At 45.8% G+C, this 24812-nt stretch overlaps 1 protein-coding gene across 1 annotated transcript in view; it reads left to right on the top strand.

Annotated features, from left to right (window-relative positions):
• FBXO41 (F-box protein 41) overlaps positions 1-24812 on the top strand; it is a 437558-nt gene that overhangs the window by 358494 nt on the left and 54252 nt on the right. The window contains exons 6-7 of the mRNA XM_069205615.1: positions 16373-16605; positions 22842-22957. Of these exons, the coding sequence (XP_069061716.1) occupies positions 16373-16605; positions 22842-22957 (349 nt within the window). The remainder of the gene's footprint in view (positions 1-16372; positions 16606-22841; positions 22958-24812) is intronic.

Here is a 24812-nt window from a genome sequence, read left to right as displayed (position 1 = left end):
TTCTTGGTATCACAAGGTCAAATGACATCAGTGAGGCCAGATGCAACCACCAGCCCACGCCACACACCAGGCCACACAATGCACCAGTCCACACCACACACAAGCCCGCACCACACACAAGCCTGCAGTACTTACCAGTCCACACCACACACAAGCCCACACAACACACCAGCATGCACCACACACCAGCCTGCACCACACACAAGCCCACACCTCTTACCAGCTCACTGCACACTCAAGCCCACACAACACACCAGCATGCACCACACACCAGCCTGCCCCACTCACCAGCCCACACAACACACCAGCCCACACCACATACCAACCTACACCACACCAGCCCACAGATATCATTAGTTCAGTGCCTATTGCATATGGAACCCATATGACGGGACCTATCACTGTGCACTACATTTTGCAACAATGTCACCTTCAGCTTTAATATGCAAAAGCAGCTTGTAAAGGCTACATTAAATTGCATGAAGAAAGAACGCTATTGTGACTTCTTACATGAATGCTATTTGAATATCTGAGTTACCAGTGTTACCTAAACATGGGTTCCATCTTGTAATCCAAAACCACAATGAAAAGAATGACAGAAATCCAGTAAAATGACACTAGCTTTGAGCTCAACAGTAATATCTTATGCTGTTGTGGGAATTTGATGTAGTCATATCCTCGTCTGTTAATCTAAAGAGGACAATGCTTCTACAAAGTCATTTCTAGCAAAACGTTTTTCCTGGGAGGAACTGAATTTAGATTATGGCAGAAATACACAAACTGATAATTATTTGCATGGTTCCCATCTTGTCTCCACTGGCGGTCCAACGCATTCAGGTGTCAGAGCATTAAACTTCTACACAATGTTGTACTTCTAGACACTAGAACTGAAGTCCTCAAACTTTTTCGCTCTGAGCCCCCCTAAGCAAAAATGCTTTGATGTAATGCCCCCTCCAAAACTTTATGACAAAATTCAAGGGAGCGGGTGGAGCAAGGCTGATCGGAGGGGTTGGAGCTTATACGGTCTTTTTCTAGGGTTCTTTTTTCTTAGCTCATAATCCACGCTAAACATGAAACTTCTAAAAGAACAAATACACCAAATAGAAGTTGACCAAAACACAACTATTCCTCATAATTGAGGTGTTGTATGCCTCTTACACTTCTAGGCCCCAATACAACTACTGCACTAATAATAGCAATGGCCTTGAGTAGCAGGCTGTCTCCTCTGCTGCTTTCACCGCTTATCCACCATGCCTGACCATCACTCCAATCTTGAAACAGACTCTCTGTCCCTTTCAGAAAGAAAGAAACTTCCATGGATTGCTCATCTCTTTTCAGCACAAACTCCCTCAGGCCTAATGATAGCAAGGAAAACCAGCACCCATGCCTCTTTTGTAAACTGGGACAGTCATAGCTGTATTGCAGTGGGAACCTCACAATTCTGGGCTCTAGTGCCACTGCAACTACTTCACTAATGAGAAATTGTCCTTTTAATGGATTTAGAAAAAAGTTTGCACTAGGCACAGTCTGATTACCTATTACTAAAATGTATTATTTGAAAGCATTTGTTTTATCTTAAACACTAAATCATTTTGTGGCAGCTATCTTATACTGCTAATGTGATTCTGTGGCCACAGAGTTTTCCGCATAGTAATTAGTCATCTAATGCATAACCTGCTGATTTCAACAAAAAAGTAATTATTTGTAGCTCAAATGAAACGGAAGTTACTAAAACCATGGCAGCAAGTCTCCCTGCCTATTGGAAAGCCCACCATAGAGGTTGATTGGTCATCTTATAATTGCATATTGCTGTATTTGGGTGTTTAACTTTTACTAATCAGGTAAAATCTTTGCCCAGGCAGTGCTACAATGTGTAAAATTTACAAAAAACTAAAATAATACTATGACAAAATGTGTTGTATTAAACCACATAATTTGCCTTTTCTTGATGTTTAATTTAGTCAACCCTGCTGCACAATTTGGCCCTCTGCTGTCACATAATTCCAGCGACCATACTTATGCTGTGCTTTAATACAATTTTTAATTAATGATATATATTCACAGTGTATGCTGTTACTGACTGGGGCTTCTTAGCACTATATATACACAAGTCGGTTTTCCGAACTGTGCAAACTAGGATTCAATTCTGTGACTATATGGTCTCACAGACAGACATTTGGAGTGATTTCATTAACCAATTGAGATTTTCAGTACATAAACTTATGCCTAACCCACCATTACTTATTTTGCATTTATTTTTCACTTAAACATGTGCATTCTTCTATATGCAGTTGTCTAAAGCTGAAAAAATAGCAAAATACCTTAGAATATTTTGTTCATTTTAGCCACCTCTTTGCCCCCTTCCCGGATAGAGTTCAGGATTACAATTGCCATGGTTTTTTGCGCAGTCGAAACACTGCATGTAAATGAAGATAACCTGTAGAGACTACAAATAATCAAAGCCAGCCTTCCAGGCCATCTTCCTTTCCTTAAAGGTATTTGCCTCTCCCTGGGAACACCGTAACGGACCCCAAGGGGGTGCACCCCCGCAGTTTGAAGACCTCTATGCTAGAGACATGTAGGTAGAAGTAGAAGTATTTATTTAGTTGATAGCACTTATGTGAGAATCCCTGGCCAGCCAGCCTCTTAACTGACAAACCATGGATTATTCACACTTATAATACATAGAATCCAGTATACCTTAGAGGCATAACATATCGCATTCCTGTTCGAAACCAATACATAACAACAATATTATTACACCAGGAACAAGACTAGAATAGAAATAAAAAGTAAAACAAACCATAGAGGGCACACAGGCATAATCCCAGTTAAAAGAAGTGAGAAGAAAATAAATAAAAATAAATCAATCACTGGTGTTCATCTGGGTCTAGCACCACAAACTTGTGGTTCACCTTTTGTCTCAGAACATACATTCTCTCCATGACCACTCACATTACCAGATTCTCTTTCTTCACTAACATCTGAAAAGTGACCATTGATTGCAGAAAGTCTCAGATCATTATCACCCATCAACATAAACCCACTGCAACTATCACCTTCCCCTTCCCTACACCATCTGCCGCATTCATAGACAGCCACCATCTGATGGGTTCATTTATCACCATTCATTAAAACTATTTAAAACTTAGACAACCCCCTTCTTATCTATCCTGGTTAGACTTTCACTCAATAACTAAACATTAGCACATTTGTATCTTCAGTCATGGCTCACCTTTCCAATAACACTTATCCCTTTCCTGGGATATAAACTCTTTGATCCATGCAGGAGCTAGTTTTGTCCTTGGCTCCCTTCCTCTGCGGTTGACATGAGGACTCCTGTTCATACTGCCATTTACCTTGGAACAGTATGCCTGTACCAGCCCTAAAACCAACATCTTAACGTCCTTTTCTCCTGACACAGCCATCTGGATAATTCCTTTACCAGTCTATTAGCTCTTTCCACCAACCCATTTGATTGGAGATTTTACAAAATGTGCATCAATGTTTTAAGCCACAGTCTTTCAAAAATGTCTTTTGTGTCGAGAGGGGTAATTGAACACTATTATCTGTGATGATAGGATAACCTTCCTCATCAAACACATTGTCCAAAACACCAGTAGTCGATCTGATAGACATCTCCCTCAAAAGGTTTACTGCCAGCCTTGATGAATCTTTTCCAGCTCCCCCAAATAGAAAAATCTGAACCAGAGCTTTGTGATCTATGCATAGCACAAAAAGGGCACTCCCCAGACATTGGCACAGTAATATACCCATGCAGAAGCCAATGCCTCACACTTTTTTATAAAATAGTTCCTCTCAGAATCAGTGAGAGAGCGTGAAGCAAAGGCAACAATTGTTCTCTGTACTACAATGCATTTGAGAAAGTATGACATTGTAAGGCCTGACATCCTTGGTCTGGTATTCCACAAATGTTTTGCCTTCACTCCTTCTGTTTTATTGAATTGTTTTTTGTTTGCTTTAGGACTCTTAAACACTTTAACACTGCTAACCAGTGCTAAGGTGCTGGTGCCCTCTCTTTTAAACATGGTAAAATTGGCACACACCTTAGGGCACCTTTAATTTACTTGTAAGTCCCTATTAAATGATACTGCATGTATTAGTATTCTACTAGGAAGCCTATTTTGACCTGGCAAAACCAACCGTTTGCCAGGCCTAAACCTTCCTTTTTATTACATTTAAGACACCACTAATGTAGGCCCCAAAGGCTTATAGGGCAGGGTGAACTGTATTTAAAAAGTATGACGTGGGTTAAGGTTTTACATTTCTTAGCAGTGAAAAGCTCCTAAAATCATTTTTCTCTGTTTCAAAGCCTATCTCTCCCATTGACTAACTCTGGGTTACCCCATTACATTTACTAAGTGCTATCTTTGGATTAGGAGCAGATGGAAATGTGCTGTTTGGACTCAAATAAATGGTAATTCAAACCCTTCTTTAATTGTAAAGTCAGACTTTAAGTCACAATTCAGAAAAATCCACTTTTAGAAAGCTGGTATTTTCTTGTCCTAAATATTTGTGCTTTCTGCCAGTATCCTGGGACTCATGTTCTGCTGCTGAGGTTTGTGTATTCCTCCCAGACAGTGACACAAAAGGGGACTGTGTTTAGGCCGATTGGTCCATCCTGCCAGGTTGGCTGGGGTCAGAGCTGTTCCCTACCCCACCCACATTTCAAAGGGTTTTCTCCCAGAAAACACAAAGGAACCTGACACTAGTCTTTTGTCACCCCAGACTTCTTGAAGCCTTCACAGGGCAAGGAAAGAACTTATCAGAACCAGATGTGGGGGTAGTACAGGGAATTCCCTACACTTCAAAGGCTAGCACCAGGTATAAATATTGGACCTCTAGAGCCACTTTCCGGTGACATAACATAAGCATTTGTAAATCGCACATTCACCCAGAAAGGTATCTTGGTGCTGAATAAAAGATGTTTATTGTTACCCAAATCAATGGGATTCATTTGATCAACCTCTGAAGGAGAAAAGGCTGAGTGGACCTGCCAGGATTTGAACCTATAACCTTTAGGTTGAGCACAGGCCCTTACAATCTATGCATTAGTCCACTGAGCCACCAGACCTGGTGACGCTCTTGGACCTGTGAAGAAGGGCTGCTTCGTTTCCCAATGGACCGCCTTGCTGCGACCAGAGGACTGTCCAGCTGCTTAAGGACTCCCTTGACCCCCAGAGGGCTGCCCTACTGTTTGGGACCGGCCCTGGTCTCTGGGAAGGAAGACTTGACCTGCTCCCTTCATCCCAGTATACCTGAATAACTCCAAAGGTCAGCTGGATGACCTCCTGTATGAGGTATAGGGACATAACAAGCTCAGAGGCCTCCATGCAATTGCCCAGCTGGCCTCCTGCTTTGGCTCTGTCTAGGCCTGCAACTATAACTGGTTGAGCCCTGCTTGTTTCTCCTGGAGTGATATCCTGATCCCCAAGAGGTTCCTCCCTAGGTCCTAGACCCATTGCCATAGTCCTGGACCCTTAGCTGGCATCAGTTGAGGTCCTCCTTTAAACAAAGGTAAAATACTGAAGTTTTGGGCACTTTGCAATTGAGGACAGGTGTGTTCACACCAAGGCTGTGCTACCCATGACAACTGCCAATGAAAAACTATGGTGAATGAATGAATCAATCAGATGATATTAGCATAGCACTGCCTGTCACCTGAGTTGGTATCCAGGCACTTGCTGCAAGTGTTTATTTGAAAAGCCAGGTTTTCATTCCCTTTCTAAAGTAGGTCAGCGAGGGTGCGGTGGGAAGGTGAAAGGTGAGGGTGTTCCAGGCTTTGATGGCTAGGTGGGTGAAGGAGCATGGCAGCAGCGTATGCATGAGAGGATGTTCCTGGTTGATTAGTGGAGGTGGAGGCGGTGGTTCAGGTAGGTGAGTCCTTGGATATGGAGTGCTTTGTAGGCAAGGGTGAGTAGCTTGAAGTGGCATCTTTTCTGGATCGGGAGCCAATGGAGATCCTTCAAGTGCTGGGTGATGTGGGTTCTCTTGGGCAGGATGAAGATCAGTCAGGAAGCTGCATTCTGGATCGTTTGGAGTTTTTGCATGACTTTGGTGGCAGTGCCTGCGTAGCATGCATTGCCATAGTCCAGTAGGCTAGTGCTGAGGGCCTGCTTCACTGTCTTCATCATGCCAGTGGGGAGCCACTTAAAGATCTCACAGAGGATGCAGAGCATGTGGAAGCAGGCTGAGGAAACAACGTTGACCTGGTGTTTCATGGAAGGTTTGCTGTTGAGAATGTTGCCGAGATGGCACGCGTGATCTTTCGGTGTGGGGTTGGGTCTGAGCTCTGCTGGCCACTAGGAGTCATCCAGAGGTTCGAGTGTCTGCCGAAGATCAGAACCTCCGTTTTGTCCATGTTGAGCTTCAGGCAGTTGTCCTTCATCCAGGCGGATACATTCTTCATACAGTTGTGGAAGTTGGTCTTCATTTTGGTTGGGTCTGTTGAGAGCGATAGGACGAGCTGAGTGCCAACAGCATAGGAGATGATGTTGATGTCATGCAAGTGGTGTCATGTAGACGTTGAAGCATGTTGGGCTTAGGGAGGAGCCTTGGGGGATGCAGCAGATGGTGTGCTTGACCTGTGAGGCAAAGGATGGGAGACAGACTCTCTGGTTGCACCCCATGAGAAAGGATGCCATCCATCTGAGCACATCATCTGTGATCCCAATCTGGCGTAGTCGGTTGATCAGTGTGTGGTGGGAGACAGTGTAGAAGGCATTGAAGAGGTCGAGCAGGATCAGGGCGACTGCTTGTTCTCTGTCGAGCCGGCCGATGATGTCATCTGTTGCGGCAATCAGAGCTGTCTCTATGCTGTGATTGGCTCTGAAGCCTGATTGGGAGGGGTCTAGCAGGTTGTTTCTCTCCAGGTGTTCGATGAGTTGGAGGTTGATGGCCTTCTCCAGGACTTTGGTGGGGAACAGAAGCAGAGAGATCGCCCGATAATTCTGGAGCTCGCTGAGATCTGCAGAGGACTTCTTCAGGAGGGGTCTGATCTCAGCGTGTTTCCAGGCTTCTGGAAAAGTGGGCATTGAGGATGGTGGTGAGCTGGCAGCTGATCTTGTTTCTTTTGAGGTTGAAGACCTCTGTGGCCAGGGGTCAGTGGGGGCTTCCAGGTGGATGGAACTCATGAGAGTTATCATTTAGTGTGCTGAATTGTCCCCCTGCGGTGAGTGGGTGCTCAGCAAAGGAGGTTGAGGGGATGCTAGGGAGGTCGGAGAGTTGGGAATCGAATTAACTGTAAACGGTTTTTATCTTGTGGAAGTGGTCGGCAAGGGCATTGCATGGTTCATGTGAGGGGGGATGCAGTTTTCGATGGCTGATGGGCAGGCAAACTCTCTGACAATGGTGAAGAGTTCCTTGGTTTGGCTGGCACTGTTCTTATATCGGCGTGTCATGTCTTCTTTTTTGTGGCTTTGATCTGGTGGTGGTTGTCATTGAGGACCATTTTGAAGGTGGCTTGGTCAGCATGGTTCTTGCTGGTGCACTATCTTCTCTCCAGTTGTTTACACCTGCGTTTTGATTTGCTGAGCTCTGGGGTGTACCAGCTAGCTTTTTTGGGGGGTTCTGTGGGTCTTGGCTGGTTTGGTTGGGGCAACCAGGTTGGCGGTGCTGATGATCCAGTCGTTAAAGTTCAGTACTGCCTGATCCAGGTTGGTAGTGGTGTTCGGCTGTGAAGTGCTGGGGGCGTCAGTACATCATTGCTGATTGACCTTGGTCTAGCTGTGGGAGGGGGTATTGTAGCGGATGGGGGTGGTGCGGGAGGATCCAGTGAGGACGAAATGTACCATGCAGTGGTCCAACCAGGTGAGTTCTGTGGTGAGGCTGTAGCTGATTCTTCTGCTGGATGTGTCCTACTTTGTGCGTGGGGCTTGTGACCAGTTGCTTGAGGCTGTTGTTGTCCAGTCTTTCTAGTACATTGGTGAAGTTGGTGTCAGTGAGGTCGTCCAGGTGGTAGTTGAGGTCTCCCAGGAAGACATAGCATTTGGATTCAATGACGAGCAGGGTAATGAATTCAGTGATGGTGTCGCTGAGGCCGGTTCTTGGTCCTGGTGATCAGTATGCAATGGTGCCTTTGATGGTGGTGTTTTCATCGGCGTGGAGCTGGAAATTCATGTGTTTCATGAAGGGTGTGGTTTTGTCATTGGTGATGGTACAGGTGATTGATTCCTTGTGTATGATGGTGATGCTGCTGTGTTTCAATTTGTAGATGTCTGGGGCGGAGGTGGGGGTGAGCCAGGTCTCTGTGATGAAGGTTACATCAGGGGCAGAGGTGGAGCTGGTATCCCAGACTTTGGTTGCATGTTTGCAGAGTGATCTGGCATTGAACAGAAGGCACCTGAGTCTTGGTCTGCAGGGATGGTGAGGCGCTGGTGGAAGTGATGGCAGTCAGTCCTGGGGTGGAGGTGTATTGGCAGTGGGTGCAAGTGAATGGTCCCGCTGTGTGGTGGGTGATGCGATTCAGCAGTTCTTGTTGTGTCCAGGGTCGAGAGCACAGAGATCTGCGGAGGAGTATCTGTGGCGGTGAGTAGGGCCAATGTTCCTGGCGCTGGGCATGGTCCAGGCATGGATGGGCGCACACAGACTTGCCTTTGGAGTGCCTCTTTGGTGCACCTGCGCGATAGATGAGAATGGCTTGCATAGGGGAGGGAGGGCAGCAGATGGGGAAGCGAAAAAACAGCAGGAATAAACAGGGAAAATGGACAAACAAACTACAGGCAACAACAGGGCACAGCAAGAAGGCAAAACAGAACAGGACAACTAAGGGTCGAGAAAAACTAGACTGTTATTACGCTTTAAAAAAAAAACACCTTACAAAAAACAATTACAGTAACAGCAATTACACAAGGCAGTCAGTCAGTCTAAGCAAACCATGGGATTGAAACAGCAGCTTAATGTGCTGCAGACATGAGGAGCAAGGCAGAGGTAGTTGGGGAGAGCACTGAGACGTGGGTCAGAGACTGCTCATAAGTAGTAGTCCTGGGAGGTGGGAGGGGCTAGTAGGGAGACAGGAGGGCGGTGGGTGGGGGAGTGTGAGAGGAGGCCTCTTTCTGCATGGTTAGCCCCCACTTTTTGCCTGATGTTGATGTGTTCTAGAAGTTGGTAATGCCCAGGGCCCCTGCTAACCAGGTTCCCTGGGCCAGAGCTCTTTCCCTAAATCTGTTGTGATGCTTGGCACAATTGGATACACTCTTAAATATCATTGTAAGTCTCTAGTAAATGTGTACACCTGTATCCAGGGCATGTGATATAAGGGGTAGGCCCCTGAGGGCAGCAGCACTGATTGTGCCATCCTCTAGGGCCCTGCATACAGCTGCACCCAGCACTACCAGTGCAGGCTGAGTGTACTGGGGCAAACATAAAAAGGTAAACTTGACATGGCACGATCCCTGTGTGCCCAGTCCACCCTACACTGCATTTGTTATAGATAAGTCCCCCTTCTAGTAGGTGTTACAGCCCTAAGGCAGAATGCACCATACTGTATGTGAGGACATAATTGCATGAGCAATATGCCCCAACTGTGTCCTTGCCAAACCTGGGACATGGTGAGTGAACAGAGCAGCCATTTAAAGTATGTACTGGGCACTTGTCAAACAGGAGGTCCCCAGATACGTGATGGCCACTCTGTACATTGGGTTGTTTAGTATCAAACAACTCAGAATATTAAATTCAAATTGGTACCAGTGTTGGATTTAACCCTAAATGTACCTTAGAGGTGCCCCCTGCAAAAGCTAACCTAACCTAACCTGGCATAGTTGCTGACTGGTTCTGTCCAGCCTGCCACTTCCAGACGGCCAATATACAAACCTGGTTTGTAAGACAATGCCCTTCCTGGGTGGAGAAGCTACCCCCCACCTCAGGAATGTGCAACACCCTGGCAGCGAGCTTCAAAGGGCTACCACCCCTGAAACTCGAGCCTCCAGGCCTGCTGCTAGCAGCAGAGGGCTTCCCCCCTGTAAACCTCCACTTTTGGCAGGAGAAAGGTGGGAAACCAGACAAAGGGCAGGAGGAATGGCCTCACTGAGCATGCACCACCCCTAGGGGCTTGTAGGTGAAGTGGACCCTTCATTTTAGTTTCCTCCATGTTGGATGGCAGGACAATATCCAAAAGGGTTTAGGGAAGTGACCCTTCCCACAGGAAGTGGTCACTGTAGTGGGTGTAGCCACCCAAAGGTAAGTGTCCCATTGGACACTACCAGGTTCCCCCTAAAATGCCCACTAAATTCAGTATTTAGTGGGCTTCCATAGACCAAGATTTAAGATTCATCTGGAAGAAAAGAAGACAGCACCAAAGAACTCGCCAAGACAAGAACAGAGGACCTGCTGCACCAGAAGAGACTCCAAGACCCCTACTTGCTGCACCAGTGTCCCGACAATCGCCAATGAGGAGGAGCTGGACCGACATCAAGGGACCCCGAGGACCTCCAGGCTTCACAAATAGCTCGAGAAATCCCTCCTGAGTGGAGGCACCACTCAATAAACTAAGAGGAACCGGTGAAGGACACTTCATCAACTGGACAATATCTTGCCAACTGGAAGTCGCAGCCAGACCCGATGACACACCAATGAGAGCCCAGATGAGACCTGCAAGTGTGCCCAGTATGGTGGCACAGTGCCGTCCCATTTCCGAGTTGTGGCAATACCCCAGGCACTGAGCTGTGCACGTCAGACATCACCAACAACAGCTCCCCCAGAGCTGCAACTGGACCAGGAGGAAGCCCCAGTCAAGGGACTTCAGTGACACCCCAACCTCCTGCCAGAGTGCCGGCAACATCCTGCACAACCTCAAGAAGAAGACTTGCCTCCAGCTCCAAAGGGTCACTTTGCACACAGCACCCAAGGCTTCCAAAATGCCCTGCACCTGGGGGTAAGCTTTGCATCGCAGGATCTGCTGTGTGCTCTGGGTCCCAAACCCCTTGCAACCTCAACAGCCCAAGGGGCCCCCCAGGCACCAACTTTAAATTTGCAAACCAGCTAATTTTCCAAGTGGCCCATCCAGGTGGCCCTGTGCATGTGCCAAGGGGTTTTCCAGCTCTGCTCTTGCCAAAACCAGGAGCCGCCCAAGGCTGTTCATCTCGCACACAGTGCCCACTGACTACCTCAACCACCCTGCAAAAGAAGAGACTGGTAACCCAACTGTATGATTTTTAATGCATTTTAAAGGGGACTGCCTATTGAATCCTATGGTGCGTAATTACGCACAGAAAGAGTAACTTTATTAAAACTTTAAAAAGTCATAACTAAAAAAGTACTTAACGTATTCTAAAGATTTTGGTCTTAAAATTGATATAAAAGTCTGAAGTATTTTTATAAACTCTGGTCCTGAGTTATTCATTGAGTGTGTGTGGTGCATGATTGGATTTATGAGTACAGCAAACACTTAGCACGTCTCCCGGATTAGGCTAACTGCTCGACCAGCTACCTTACAAATTGGAGCATTAGGTGTTCTAATTTTTACCTCTGGAAACCAACGTGTGGTTGCCTGGACCCCCTGCATAGTGTGTCTAGTTTTACACACTACATAAAGGGCCAGCCTCCTACAGGGAGAGAAAAAAACAGCAGGAAAAAACAGACACAGTACAGGCAACAACAGGGCACAGCAAGGAGGCAAAACAGGGCAACTAAGGGTCCAGAAAACAAGACTAAGACTGGACTCTTCATGCTACAGCATTTGCCAGTGACAACTGGCAATACAAGATCTGCAGTTTTGTGCTACAGCTACAACAGCCCTCCGTGACCAGCATTGCAAAGATCCAGCAATGACCACCTGCGCCGCTCAACTGGATCTTCGTGCTACAGCTACGACTGTCTTCAACACTGTCCCTGAAGTTCACGGTCTCCTCCATCGCAAACAGAACTCCTCACTCTGGACTTTAAGAAGGCAACTTTTTCAGCAGGACTAACCTGAGTCAGCCTGAACTTGTGACTCTCCCACAGGCCAGCATGAACCGATAAGCTCAAGTGGCGCTTTGTGTTTTAGGAGCTATACTTACCTAAAAATTTGAAATTCCATATCTCCAGTTCTGATTGGATTTTTGTCATTCTGGTATCATTCTATTTAATAAACTCTATTTTTGTAAATTGGTTTGGGATTGTTCCTGTGTTGTTTTTCACTTCATTACTGTTTGTGTGCTGCATAAATATTTAACCCAGTGCCTCTACTTTGTGCCAAGCTACCAGAGGGCTACGCACAGGTTAATTTAATTACTTTTTGGTGTTCACCTGGACAAGGATTGTGGTTGTTGCCTGAGTGGGGCTTTCAGTCTACTCAGCCAATAGCCCAATTTCTTACAAGCACCTATATTTGTGGCCCTGGCATCAACCGTCAAAATAAAGTTAAGATCTATGTGCTTCAAATCTCCAACTTTATATAATCAAAACACTTTTGTTGAGCAACACCCCACTCAAAACAATTTCCCTTCTTCAGCAACACCCTAAGGACTTCATTTGTGTCTGCAAAATTTAGTGTAGTATTCTATGGCACCTCTAAAAGATCTCAATTGGTCCTTGTCCTTCAGAGAGGGAGCCAACTCGACTGGTTTTCCGTAGTCGCCTGTGCTACGTATGGATGCTCCCACATATTCTACCTATGCAGTATGGTAGTGGTTTAGAGTGTTACCCACCCCAAAAGTTAGGTGATTGTGTTGTGTACCTCTAAAGAATATGCACCTAGCTTTACCTGTACCAAAAGGTACAATGATTTAGTGTTTCATATATTCTATGGTCCTTTGGACGCCAGTCAAAATGGATATTTAGCAGTTGTCGGATCAGAGTGCTTCAGATGTGCTGTACATGCAGGGAAATGCAAGTCCTGAGGCAATAAGGGGTCACTGGGCAGCATCTTTTGTGGGTAGTGTTGTTTACCATTGGTGTTCTAGGGACCACCAGTCGCGGTCACAGGGGATGGGCACCCAAGACATCTCTGCCACACACCGACCAAGAACAGTGGTAGAGATGGCGGTGCCCCTGCCATGCACATAGAGTATAACTGGTTGGAACAGAGAAGAGCATGGGTTCATGGGCAGACCTAGGAGGCGGGCACCAAATATGACAGGCCTGACTTCCTGAGCTGGAATAGGTGATTTCAAGATAAGTCTCACTGCAGAACTAAAGAGTAGTCCACATGCCGGCTTTCAAAACTGTTCCATTAGCATGTCCAGTGTGGGCATCCCAAGCCAGGGGGCTTACTGCTGGCCAAGTCTGGAGCCGGGAGGCTTAGACAGCCCATCCTCTTGTGAGCTGTGAGGAAGAGTTTTCCCCTGCTTGAGGAACACAAAAACACAAGGAAATTGGGGATAGTCGAGGTCACTTATGGAACTCAACAAGGCAGGCCTGAAAAAGGCAGCAGAAGCCAGGAGAGCGCACTACTCCTCTGGGTTTTATCCATGTGTAATTATTTAGTAAATACACACTTTCACCCTCACCCATACAAATGAAGTTCTGTATTGTATGAAGTGGGTTGGAGGCTATTTTGATCTCAGGTTGTGTTGCACACTTAAAGCCATGGTCAGATGCAATAATGATCGCATCCCTTTAAACCCAGCACCAGGGTGTTCAGAATTTATCAGGTGCAATAATTACCAAATGAATACATGAATAATATTTATTGATCAGTTAACAATAACATTTCAATCATTGCCTATTCTAAGTTTTTCCTTGAAAGTTGGACATAACGTGCACATTTTTTGAGTTTACAGCACCAAAATGTGTATGTTCCAACATTTGTCACCTGTTAGGTTGCAGGAAGGTTGGACATGCTCAAATGGAGCGGGGAGCGTCCTGGACTGCACCCCTAAGAACTGTGACACAAAGAGGTGCTTCCGTAGGGACTGACATTACCCCTGCACATGCAACCAGGCAACAAAAGGTCTGCACATATTCTTTAAGGGAAGCAGTAAAGATGTATGAAAAATACAGGTACATGGCATTTTAAACTGCGCTGTGTTTAGCAATGACTTTCGAAACTTACGATTTCAAGGCACCTACTGACAAGTTCCTTGTGCATCCAGCCTCCAGGAAACAATTAAAAAGATACCTCTTGTGATTAATGTTCCTGCTAGGGAGAGAGATGGGAGTTTTGTCAAGCAGCAGCTTTGACTTGCTATAAAGTAGCTCAGAGGGTTAATGTGCCTGTTGCAAAGAACAGATCTGTATTTTATGTGGATAGCTGAGTAAATTAGTAAAGGCAGCCTTTACTAGCGCTTTAAAACAAATGAATGTATGTGAGAGGGGCTATGGAGAGATGAGGGGCACATTTTCCGGGTGATAGTGAGGGAATCCGAGGAGATGGCCATGGGGTAGGAGGTGACAAAAAAACTGTCTCACAGTGTACCACCAGCGCTAAAGCCAGCCCTGCATGGTACGATCCTCTCTCCCTTCCATCAACCTTCCCTATCCACAGACACCCACTCCTGCCCCCCCCCCCACGAAGTGATTCCCCCAAACCTATGTGTACCTCTTCGAAGCAGGCGGTAAAATGGCAGCAGGTAGGAGCATGGTATTCATCATGGAATGGAGACTGAATCATTGAAGGTTTGCCAAGAGGGCTCCATGTTTAAAGTGCTTGTTCTGCAAACTCTTTTCTGTTGAGGAACTAAACACACAAAGCAGGAGTTTGTTTTCTCAAAGCATAAAAAACAAATGGCCCTGAAAAAGTAGGAGTTTTTTCCATGGCCGGGATGGCAAGCGGGCAATCCCCAGGGAGGCTGGAGGCCCAGAAGGCCAGGAGAAGTGTGGCACAATGGTTAGAGCGGCAGACCCTGAAGCAGAGATCTGGCTCAAGACCAGGGTTCAAGTCCTGCTTTGGCAGGTCTTGGGCTCAATTCCCTTGGACCAGATAATTCTCGCCTCGGTGCCTAATCTAATTAATGGGTCCCACTCTGGGCAATAGCTTGCTTAATATCCACAATGACCCCACCAGTGCTTGGATGCCTGGCTTCACCCTGGGGGTGCCCTGGAGTGGGCACCTCACAGGGAAAAGCCAGGAGGGGTTCCATAGCAGTATGAGTACAGCGCCTTGAGACCCTAGCGGGTTAGTAGTGTGCTATACAAGTGCAAAGTTTACAGTTTTGACACACAGGTGCCGGTTTCGGCCTCTAGGAGGGGTGGTGAATGTTACGCAATCCCGACGGCTACTTGAAAGAGTTGCTCTGGTTCTAGTGCATATTAGCAGGTCTGCACAATGGGGCTGAATTTATCATTTTGCCGGGACTCTTTTAAGTTTCAATTCCGGCCCTGGTTTTCCCACTGCAAATGGGATCCATTTTTGCTGCCCGCGTCTGCCATGCGTGCGGCCACCGAAAATTAGTAACAGTTTCCTGCCCACTATATAGCACAGGACAACTCTCACTGACCTTATGACCCTTTCGCCAATGGGCTACCAGGCCAGAGGTTTACGGCTTGTAAACCTGGCACTGTAAACAGAGCAAAGCTCTCACACATTTGGCAGGACAGGAACACCACCAATTTCAATAAATAAATCCAGGATTTGTAAAGCGTGGCAAATCACCCATGAGGGTCTCAAGGTGCTGAACTGTGGGCACGGGATGATTAAGGGATGATTACGACCTTGGCGGATGGGATACTCCGTCACAAACGAGACAGATATCCTGGTGTATTACAAGGTCCATAGGAAATAATGGAACCTGTAATTCGGTAGCCGGGATATCCGTCATGTTTGTGATATAGTATCCCATCCGCCAAGATCGTAATGAGGCCCTAAGTGATTTTGCTTAAAATCACACACCGAGACTTGAACCTATTTCCAAAATCAGCAGCCCAGGCCGTTACGCCACATCCTCTCCCAATTTACACTGGTTCTCCTCCTCTGCCAAACTCTAAATAGGGTTTTGGGTTCGTTTTGGTAACTGTCAAACTTATTTACGATGAATCCAGGTCTAACACCAAGCGTAGGCCTAGTACGTTGACCTGCAGAGCCTGATATATAAAGCATTTTCTAGGAGCAGTTCTGTCTTCTGTCAAACATAACTGCATCTCAATCATGAATTTCCACAGGAAAGGCATATTTACTGATGAAAAGGGTTTGTTATTCCCAAAACTATATCCTTGGAAAAGCATGTCCTACTCCAGAGAACCATGAGTAACTCATCTTATCCAGGAGTAAGGCTCACAATTGCTCACAAAAACTGTTTTGTGATTCATGCCTCGACATTCAGGCGTAATTCGTATGTAAGACGGGAGTAAGACACATTGATGCGTATGGGGATCACTCCAGTAGGCACATTTCCATTCTGCCTAGAGTTCTGGAAACCCTTGAACCATTCTTCTAAAGTTGCTTTGAAATACATTTTCTCCCACTTAAACTTCTTACGCTCTTTGTAACCCACAGTCAGGTATGAGGGGAAGGCCCTGCGACCAGAGCGAGGCAGTCCATCACGGTCGAACGAGGTGATCAGCCCGGAGATCTTGAAGATGAGAGCGGCCCTCTTCTGCATTTTCACCTACCTCGACACCAAGACTCTACTCAGAGCGGCTGAGGTCTGCAAGGACTGGAAGTTTGTGGCCCGGCACCCTGCTGTCTGGACAAGGGTGCTCCTGGAGAATGCACGGGTTACATCCAAGGTAAGCAGCGGACACTAGGGTTCATCGAGGGATACCAAAGTGTGCGATGAGTTGCTATTGCACAGCGTTCTGTCATTGGTTGTTACTTCTGTTAACGTATGTAGTGCAAGTTTCTGTTTTCATATGTTTTGGTGCAGGTTCCTCTTTGTGAGTTGTTTGTTTCTGATGTGAGTTCTTTTTTTTTTTTTAAAGTCAGATCTATTTTATAATGCAGGTTTTATTTACTAGGTAATGTCCAATTGATAATGTATGTCTTGTTTTTATGCTGAGTCTGGTTTGTAATGTAAGTTTATGTTATTGGTGTTATTGGTGATATTATACAGACAAAAATCACAAAAGTCCTATCTGAGAAAATATAAGCAACAATGTTTCTATTAAATTGGCAATGTTTAACTATGTCTATGTTTGTTTAAACATTGCAGTTAAGTTATGTTACCCCTTTTAAAATGCAATCAAATTCATGACTGCCATACATACTATTCTGGTCAGCCAGGCCTCAGTGAAGTGCAAAAGTATCCACAGTGTGATTATCAGAAGTATGTGTGGGGGGAAGGGGGAGTTTGAGGAATATTTGGAGTCCCTCCCACTTTGACACATGCTCCTAGCCTGGATACCAGGAGATAAGTGACAGAAGATGACAGAAGTGACAGAGGATGGTAGTGATGGCCCATTACAGAGTGACATACTGCCACTCCTTGTTTCTCTTCGTAAAACAACTCAATGTTATCAGCATGATGCTTCTCTTGGACAGAGCCGGCTCACTGAAGGCCCCTCCCCAAGGGGGGCCCGTCCACCAGTTTGAAGTCCTCTGCCCTAGAGCCTTGTGTGCGGGGGGCGGTAGCTGGCCTCAGAAATCAGTGTTGGTGCACTTGATAGTAGCCTCACATAGAAGCCAAGCCTAGTTCTCTGCTGGTGGATTGCCAACAAAAACCATTGAGTAGCCTTAGTAAACTTGTGGAATACTGAATACACGGAGGGAACAAGAACAGACCAAAAAAGTCAAACCAAAGCACGTGGGCAAAGATTTATTTCTGATGCAAAACTAAGGGGCATATTTACAAGCCTCTTCCATCAACGGTGCGTCACTTTTTTGATGGCCTTGTAGATGTGTTGAAAGGCAACGCGTTACCTTACACTGCGTCAGTGAGGCATTTCATGGGTGTTGTGGTGAGTTTTCCCATACAACACCCATGGATTTTGGCATTCCCAGATTTACAAGGCATTGTAAACCTGGGAATGTGCACTTCATACAATACAGAACTTCTTTTGGGTATTTTCTTGTTTTTTACATAAATGTTTGATCCTGTTGCAGGTTGTTGTTGCTATTTGGTTTTTTTTTTTATTCAGATTGATTTTATGAAATAGGTTTTTGTTTCTGATGAGAATATTTGTATTTGTAGGCTCTGCAGAAATGTAAAATATTGGGTTATACCAAAACCTCCAGGTTTATGGTAGCAGAATATCCACGGTGACATAAATGAAGATTTCTAGCCTCAGCCATAACATTAAGACCCATATTTATACTTTTTTAGCACTGCATTTGCGCCGCTTTGTGACACAAAAGCGGCGCAAACTGACAAAATACAATTGTCTTTTGTAAGTTTGAGCCACTTTCGGGTCAAAAAATTACACAAATGCGGCACACAAAAAGTATAAATATGGGTCTAAATTTCCACGGTGGCCCTGATCATAAGGCTAGACATAGTTGACGTAGACGTACTTAGTAACAAAGGAGTGGGGGGGGGCAAGTTCAAGCTTCTGAGTGGCAGAAGCAAGAGGGAGGGGCAAGGTTAGCAACGAATGAGCTGGGCGGAGCCACACAGAGATTGTGGGGGCAAAGATCTAAGAGGCAGAAGCAGCACACCGGGAGCGAGGAAGAAAACACATGCAAAGGGAAAGAAAAAAATAATTCCCTGTTTGTCAGCAGTGTAAGGATACAAGTGATCCATGTGAGAAAGTAGCCTCTTTCTAGCCTTGTTACCCCCACTTTTGGCCTGTTTGTGAGTATATGTCAGGGTGTTTTCACTGTCTCACTGGAATCCTGCTAGCCAGGGCCCAGTGCTCATAGTGAAAACCCTATGTTGTCAGTATGTTTGTTATGTGTCACTGTGTCACTGGGACCCTGCTAGCCAGGACCCCAGTGCTCATAAGTTTGTGGCCTATATGTATGTGTTCCCTGTGTGATGCCTAACTGTCTCACTGAGGCTCTGCTAACCAGAACCTCAGTGGTTATGCTCTCTCTGCTTTCCAAATTTGTCACTAACAGGCTAGTGACTAAATTTACCAATTCACATTGGCATACTGGTACACCCATATAATTCCCTAGTATATGGTACTGAGGTACCCAGGGTATTGGGGTTCCAGGAGATCCCTATGGGCTGCAGCATTTCTTTTGCCACCCATAGGGAGATCTGACAATTCTTACACAGGCCTGCCAGTGCTGCCTGAGTGAAATAACGTCCACGTTATTTCACAGCCATTTACCACTGCACTTAAGTAACTTATAAGTCACCTTTATGTCTAACCTTCACCTGGTAAAGGTTGGGTGCAAAGTTACTTAGTGTGAGGGCACCCTGGCACTAGCCAAGGTTCCCCCACATCGTTCAGGGCAAATTCCCCAGACTTTGTGAGTGCGGGGACACCATTACACGCGTGCACTATACATAGGTCACTACCTATGTATAGTGTCACAATGGTAACTCCGAACATGGCCATGTAACATGTCTAAGATCATGGAATTGTCACCCCCATGATGCCCCGGGTCTCTAGCACAGAACCCGGGTACTGCCAAACTGCCTTTCCGGGGTTTCCACTGCAGCTGCTGCTGCTGCCGACACCTCAGACAGGTTTCTGCCCTCCTGGGGTCCATGCAGCCCTGGCCCAGGAAGGCAGAATGAAGGACTTCCTCTGAGAGAGGGTGTAACACCCTCTCCCTTTGGAAATAGGTGTGAAGGCTGGGGAGGAGTAGCCTCCCCCAGCCTCTGGAAATGCTTTGATGGGCACAGATGGTGCCCATCTCTGCATAAGCCAATCTACACCGGTTCAGGGATCCCCCAGCCCTGCTCTGGCACGAAACTGGACAAAGGAAAGGGGAGTGACCACTCCCCTGACCTGCACCTCCCGGGGGAGGTGCCCAGAGCTCCTCCAGTGTATCCCAGACCTCTGCCATCTTGGAAACAGAGGTGTTTGTGGCACACTGGACTGCTCTGAGTGGCTAGTGCCAGCAGGTGACGTCAGAGGCTCCTTCTGATAGGCTCTTACCTCTCTTGGTAGCCAATCCTCCTTCCTAGGTAGCCATACCTCCTTTTCTGGCTATTTAGGGTCTTTGCTTTGGGGATCTCACCAGATAACGAATGCAAGAGCTCACCAGAGTTCCTCTGCATCTCCCTCTTCACCTTCTGCCAAAGGATCGACGCTGACTGCTCAGGACGGCTGCAAAACCGCAACAAAGTAGCAAGACGACTACTAGCAACCTTGTATCGCTTCATCCTGCCGGCTTTCTTGACTGTTTCCAGGTGGTGCATGCTCTGGGGGTAGCCTGCCTCCTTCTTGCACCAGGAGCTCTGAAGAAATCTCCTGTGGGTCGAATCTTCCCCCTGCAACCGCAGGCAACAAAAGACTGCATCACCGGTCCTCTGGGTCCCCTCTCAGCACAACGAGCGTGGTCCCTGGAACTCAGCAACTCTGTCTAAGTGACTCCCACAGTCCAGTGACTCTTCAGTCCAAGTTTGGTGGAGGTAAGTCCTTGCCTCCCCACGCTAGACTGCATTGCTGGGTACCGCGTGATTTGCAGCTGCTCCGGCTCCTGTGCACTCTTCCAGGGTTTTCTTTGTGCACAGCCAAGCCTGGGTCCCCAACACTCTAACCTGCAGTGCACAACCTTCTGAGTTGTCCGGCGTCGGTGGACTCCCTTTTGTGACTTCGCGTGTACTCCAGTTCACTCTTCTACCAAGTGCCTGTTCAGGTACTTCTGTGGGTGCTGCCTGCTTCTGTGAGGGCTCCCTGACTTGCTAGGCGCCCCCTCTGTCTCCTCATCCAAGTGGCAAAATCCTGGTCCATCCTGGGCCACAGCAGCATCCAAAAACCCTAACCGCGACCCTTGCAGCTAGCAAGGCTTGTTTGCAGTGTTTCTGCGTGGGAATACCTCTGCAAGCTTCTTCACGACGTGGGACATCCATCCTCCAAAGGGGAAGTTCCTAGACCTCTTCGTTCTTGCAAAACACCAAGCTTCTTCCATCCAGTGGCAGCTTCCTTGCACCCTCAGCTGGCATTTCCTGGGCTCCTGCCCACTCTCAACACTGTCGCGACTCTTTGACTTGGTCCCCTTGTCTTACAGGTACTCAGGTCCGGAAATCCACTGTTGTTGCATTGCTGGTGTTGGTTTTCCTTGCAGAATCCCCCTATCACGACTTCTGTGCTCTCTGGGGGTTGTAGGTGCACTTTACACCTACCTTTCAGGGTCTTGGGGTGGGCTATTTTTCTAACCCTCACTGTTTTCTTACAGTCCCAGCGACCCTCTACAAGCTCACATAGGTTTGGGGTCCATTCGTGGTTCGCATTCCACTTTGGAGTATATGGTTTGTGTCGCCCCTATACCTATGTGCTCCTATTGCAATCTACTGTAACTTTACATTGCTTGCATTACTTCCTTTTGCTATTACTTGCAGAATTTTGGTTTGTGTACATATATCTTGTGTATATTTCTCATCCTCATACTGAGGGTACTCACTGAGATACTTTTGGCATATTGCCATAAAAATAAAGTACCTTTATTTTTAGTATATCTGTGTATTGTGTTTTCTTATGATATTGTGCATATGACACCAGTGGTATAGTAGGAGCTTTACATGTCTCCTAGTTCAGCCTAAGCTGCTTTGCCATAGCTACCGTCTGTCAGCCTTAGCTGCTAGAAACACCTCTTCTACACTAATAAGGGATAACTGGACCTGGCACAAGATGTAAGTACCTCTGGTACCCACTACAAGCCAGGCCAGCCTCCTACAATCCAGTAAAAAGGATGACAAAGAAGCTATGCTCCGGGGAAGGGAAAAACACCATCAGGGGGAAGGAAGCAAATGAGATTGACAAGAAAGTCAACCAGTGATCAGCAGTGCGCTGCCCCAGTGTATTGGTATTGAACACAATAGGTTTTTCGACAACATGCAGGTTAAAGTTGTTCTCTGTAAGCAAGAACTCAAATTGTTTAATGGACCCATACAGAGTGAATAAAAAATTATTTTAAAAGTTCTTCTAAATTTTTCTTTATTTGGAGTACCCAATCTGTTATTTTTAAGTGATGTCGTGAGTGAGGCACGTCATCTGTTCCTATGCCCTTTTATCCCTCTTCTGCTCAGTTTGATTGAGTCACTTTTCTTTTAAATTCAGTTTAAGTGGAGTTGACTATTGTCCCCCTGCCTAAGAAAGAAACTATTTCCTAGGAAGCAGAGCCAGCATTCATTTTTGTATAACACAGTTGTTGGCTTCCATTCACACAAAGATGAATTACTCACTGTTGTTTTTCTACTTGTGTCTTTCCATTCTCCAAGCCATCTATGTTTTTTTATTCTTCTTATGCATTTTTAACAAGACACATTTTCATTTAAAATGAGTGAATGGGCGGTAAAGAAAGTGTTTCCGGGGGTGTATCTCCGGGGTCATGCGATTAGAAACATACCTTATTCTCTCAATATTTCTTCCAGAAGAAGACACTTTCCCAGGTTGAGAATAGCGGGAAAGAGGAATTAATCTATATGAAAAATGGAAACTAGTTTCTCTGAAACAATAAATGTCATTTTTTCAGTTTGAGTAGGGTGTATACATTTTCCATATTGAGAGGCCGGTTGTGCCCCTTCACTACTCCTCCATCTGATTTATATAGTTTCCTGTACTCTAATGGTTCAGTAACCTCCTTTTTCCTTCCATAATACCCTTTTGCCATGAATTTTCAGCAGAGGAAATGGTTTTTTGTGTGTCTCCTAAACCTGAATGCCCTAGTCTGGCTAATACAGTTTGATTTTTTTGCATTTTCACCTTCTATTTCTTCCTTTTTACTTTATAGCCTTTAATTTTTAGATTTTTCCTATAAAATGTTTTTCATGAAGTAAGGTGTTAGTATCCCTTACAGTGATTTATACTGTTTCTTGCTAGTCACTATCTCTCCGGCATTTCTTTGCTTTTGGAGCACAGACTTCCTGCTGCTTCCTCCAGGGTCTGACGCAGTCTCCGTTTGCTTCTAGTTCCTCGTGACGCTGTCGCAGTGGTGCACCCAGGCCCACTCGCTCACCCTGCAGAACCTCAAGCCTCGGCAGCGAGGGAAGAAGGAGAGCAAGGAAGACTACATGAAGAGCACAAGGTGAGCGGAGCGTGCCCGGTGGTAGGAGTAGAAAAAGCACCTCTTCGTTGAGCATCTCACCCACAACGAGAAGACCGTATGTACAGGCTAACGGCCTGATGTATATTTCGGCGGACGGGTTACTCTGTCACAACAGTGATGGATAGCCTATCATCCGAAATATAAATTGCGTTATATCCTATGGGATTTATAGTTCGGCGGATGGGATATCCGTCACCGTCGTGAAATCAGGCCCTAAGACACTACAGGTTTCATTACCACTTTGCTACTCGACCACCCCAGTGATAGTTGGGCTGTCCAATGTGGAAAAGTTCATCTTTATGCTTACATTTTTCCTCAAGGTGGCACGTACATGAATTTCAAGAGTGGCTTACTTGGAAAAAAATGTGGCAGAAGGTCCACCATGTCATGGCGGTCTAGAAACTCTCCTCAGTTGTTTGAGTCCTGAATATAGACCCCCTCAATTGTGAAGCCATCAACAGGACACAAAAAATAGATGTCCCCCAAGCACTGGGACTTTCTGTCGTCTTGTAGTTGACATTTATATGTTTTCAAAATGGGAATGTAATGGTTTCAACAGCAGTCCTGGACTAAAAGGCAAGGGAAGGCATAACTTCAGAGGAGTCTCTTGTAATTGAGGAGCCTCTCATAATGCACAATAGGGGATATCTTGCTCAGAGTGACATTCAGTGCTTAATTTGTAAAAAGAAGAACAAAAAAATGAATATTAGTAATAATAAGGGACAGGGCCCTCGTCAGGAGGCCACTGCAGCTTGGACCACTCAGTGCCCGTGCCAGCGCTGCCAATGATAGTACCAACACAACCACCAAACATCACACCTTGCAAGTGTGACAATTCAGACCATTCCAGGCCCCCATAGTGATAATAATGGTTTGGATGGCAGATATGTCATTTTATTGTATATAGACTTCATAAAGAACTGTGTTAATCTCTACATTTCAGACAGACAGTGCCACCATGTGGCAGACTATAAAAAGTCCTGGTGTTGACAATTAAGTGCAGGTGTCAAGCACGGGAAACCACCAGCTCAAATCAAGCACTGCCTATGCTGCTTACTGCTACCTTTGACCTGTGTAAGTACAGCTACACACATGGGAAGTTGTTTGAGGGATGCATCACCACTCTTCACAGACAGACCAAATGACTAACTATCAAAGGGCCAAATGAGAAAACACTATTTTATAGATGAAGAACAACCTAATCCCAGAAAATAATTTAAAAAGTTAAAATTGAGGATTACCACTTCAAAAAGCTTGCCTCCACAATATGGCTAGTTGTCCAGTCACTTGCGGTCTCTACAGCTAAGAAGATTTTGTTCTAACACATTTTAATAACGATGCATGCAGAATTAGTAATACTGATAATCATCATTATGTTACATCTCTGATTGATCATCTCCTATGAGTTACACCTCCAGCTACCTATCCATGTCATTTTATTGCATAATTCCATAAAGTGCAACTGCATACATGGTGGAGTGTCATAAAGGAACAACAGATAAAATGATTACTACTAATCACTAATTACAAATATTACTTATCATAGTAACAGATGTTATAGTTAGCAGTAACTCATTAACCATTACACACATCCTTTTTACAACAGCAAACACAAACAACACTTCAATGTTCTGTACACAGCACAGACAACACACATTCCCTTTCCTTGTACAGCAGAGACACAAAACAAACCGTATTAATAAACAACAGAGGGCAATAACCTACTACAAACATAAACGAGTAATGGCGTCTTCTTGTGTCTGGAGAAGGTGAGGGTCATGAGTTGGTTAGGAGATTAGCAACACTGTAACACTCTGACCTCAGTTAACAGTCT

The sequence above is a fragment of the Pleurodeles waltl genome, chromosome 1_2 (assembly GCF_031143425.1).
Source record: "Pleurodeles waltl isolate 20211129_DDA chromosome 1_2, aPleWal1.hap1.20221129, whole genome shotgun sequence".
Taxonomy (NCBI): Eukaryota; Metazoa; Chordata; class Amphibia; order Caudata; family Salamandridae; genus Pleurodeles; species Pleurodeles waltl.
This window is presented reverse-complemented; position numbering and strand designations above follow the sequence as displayed.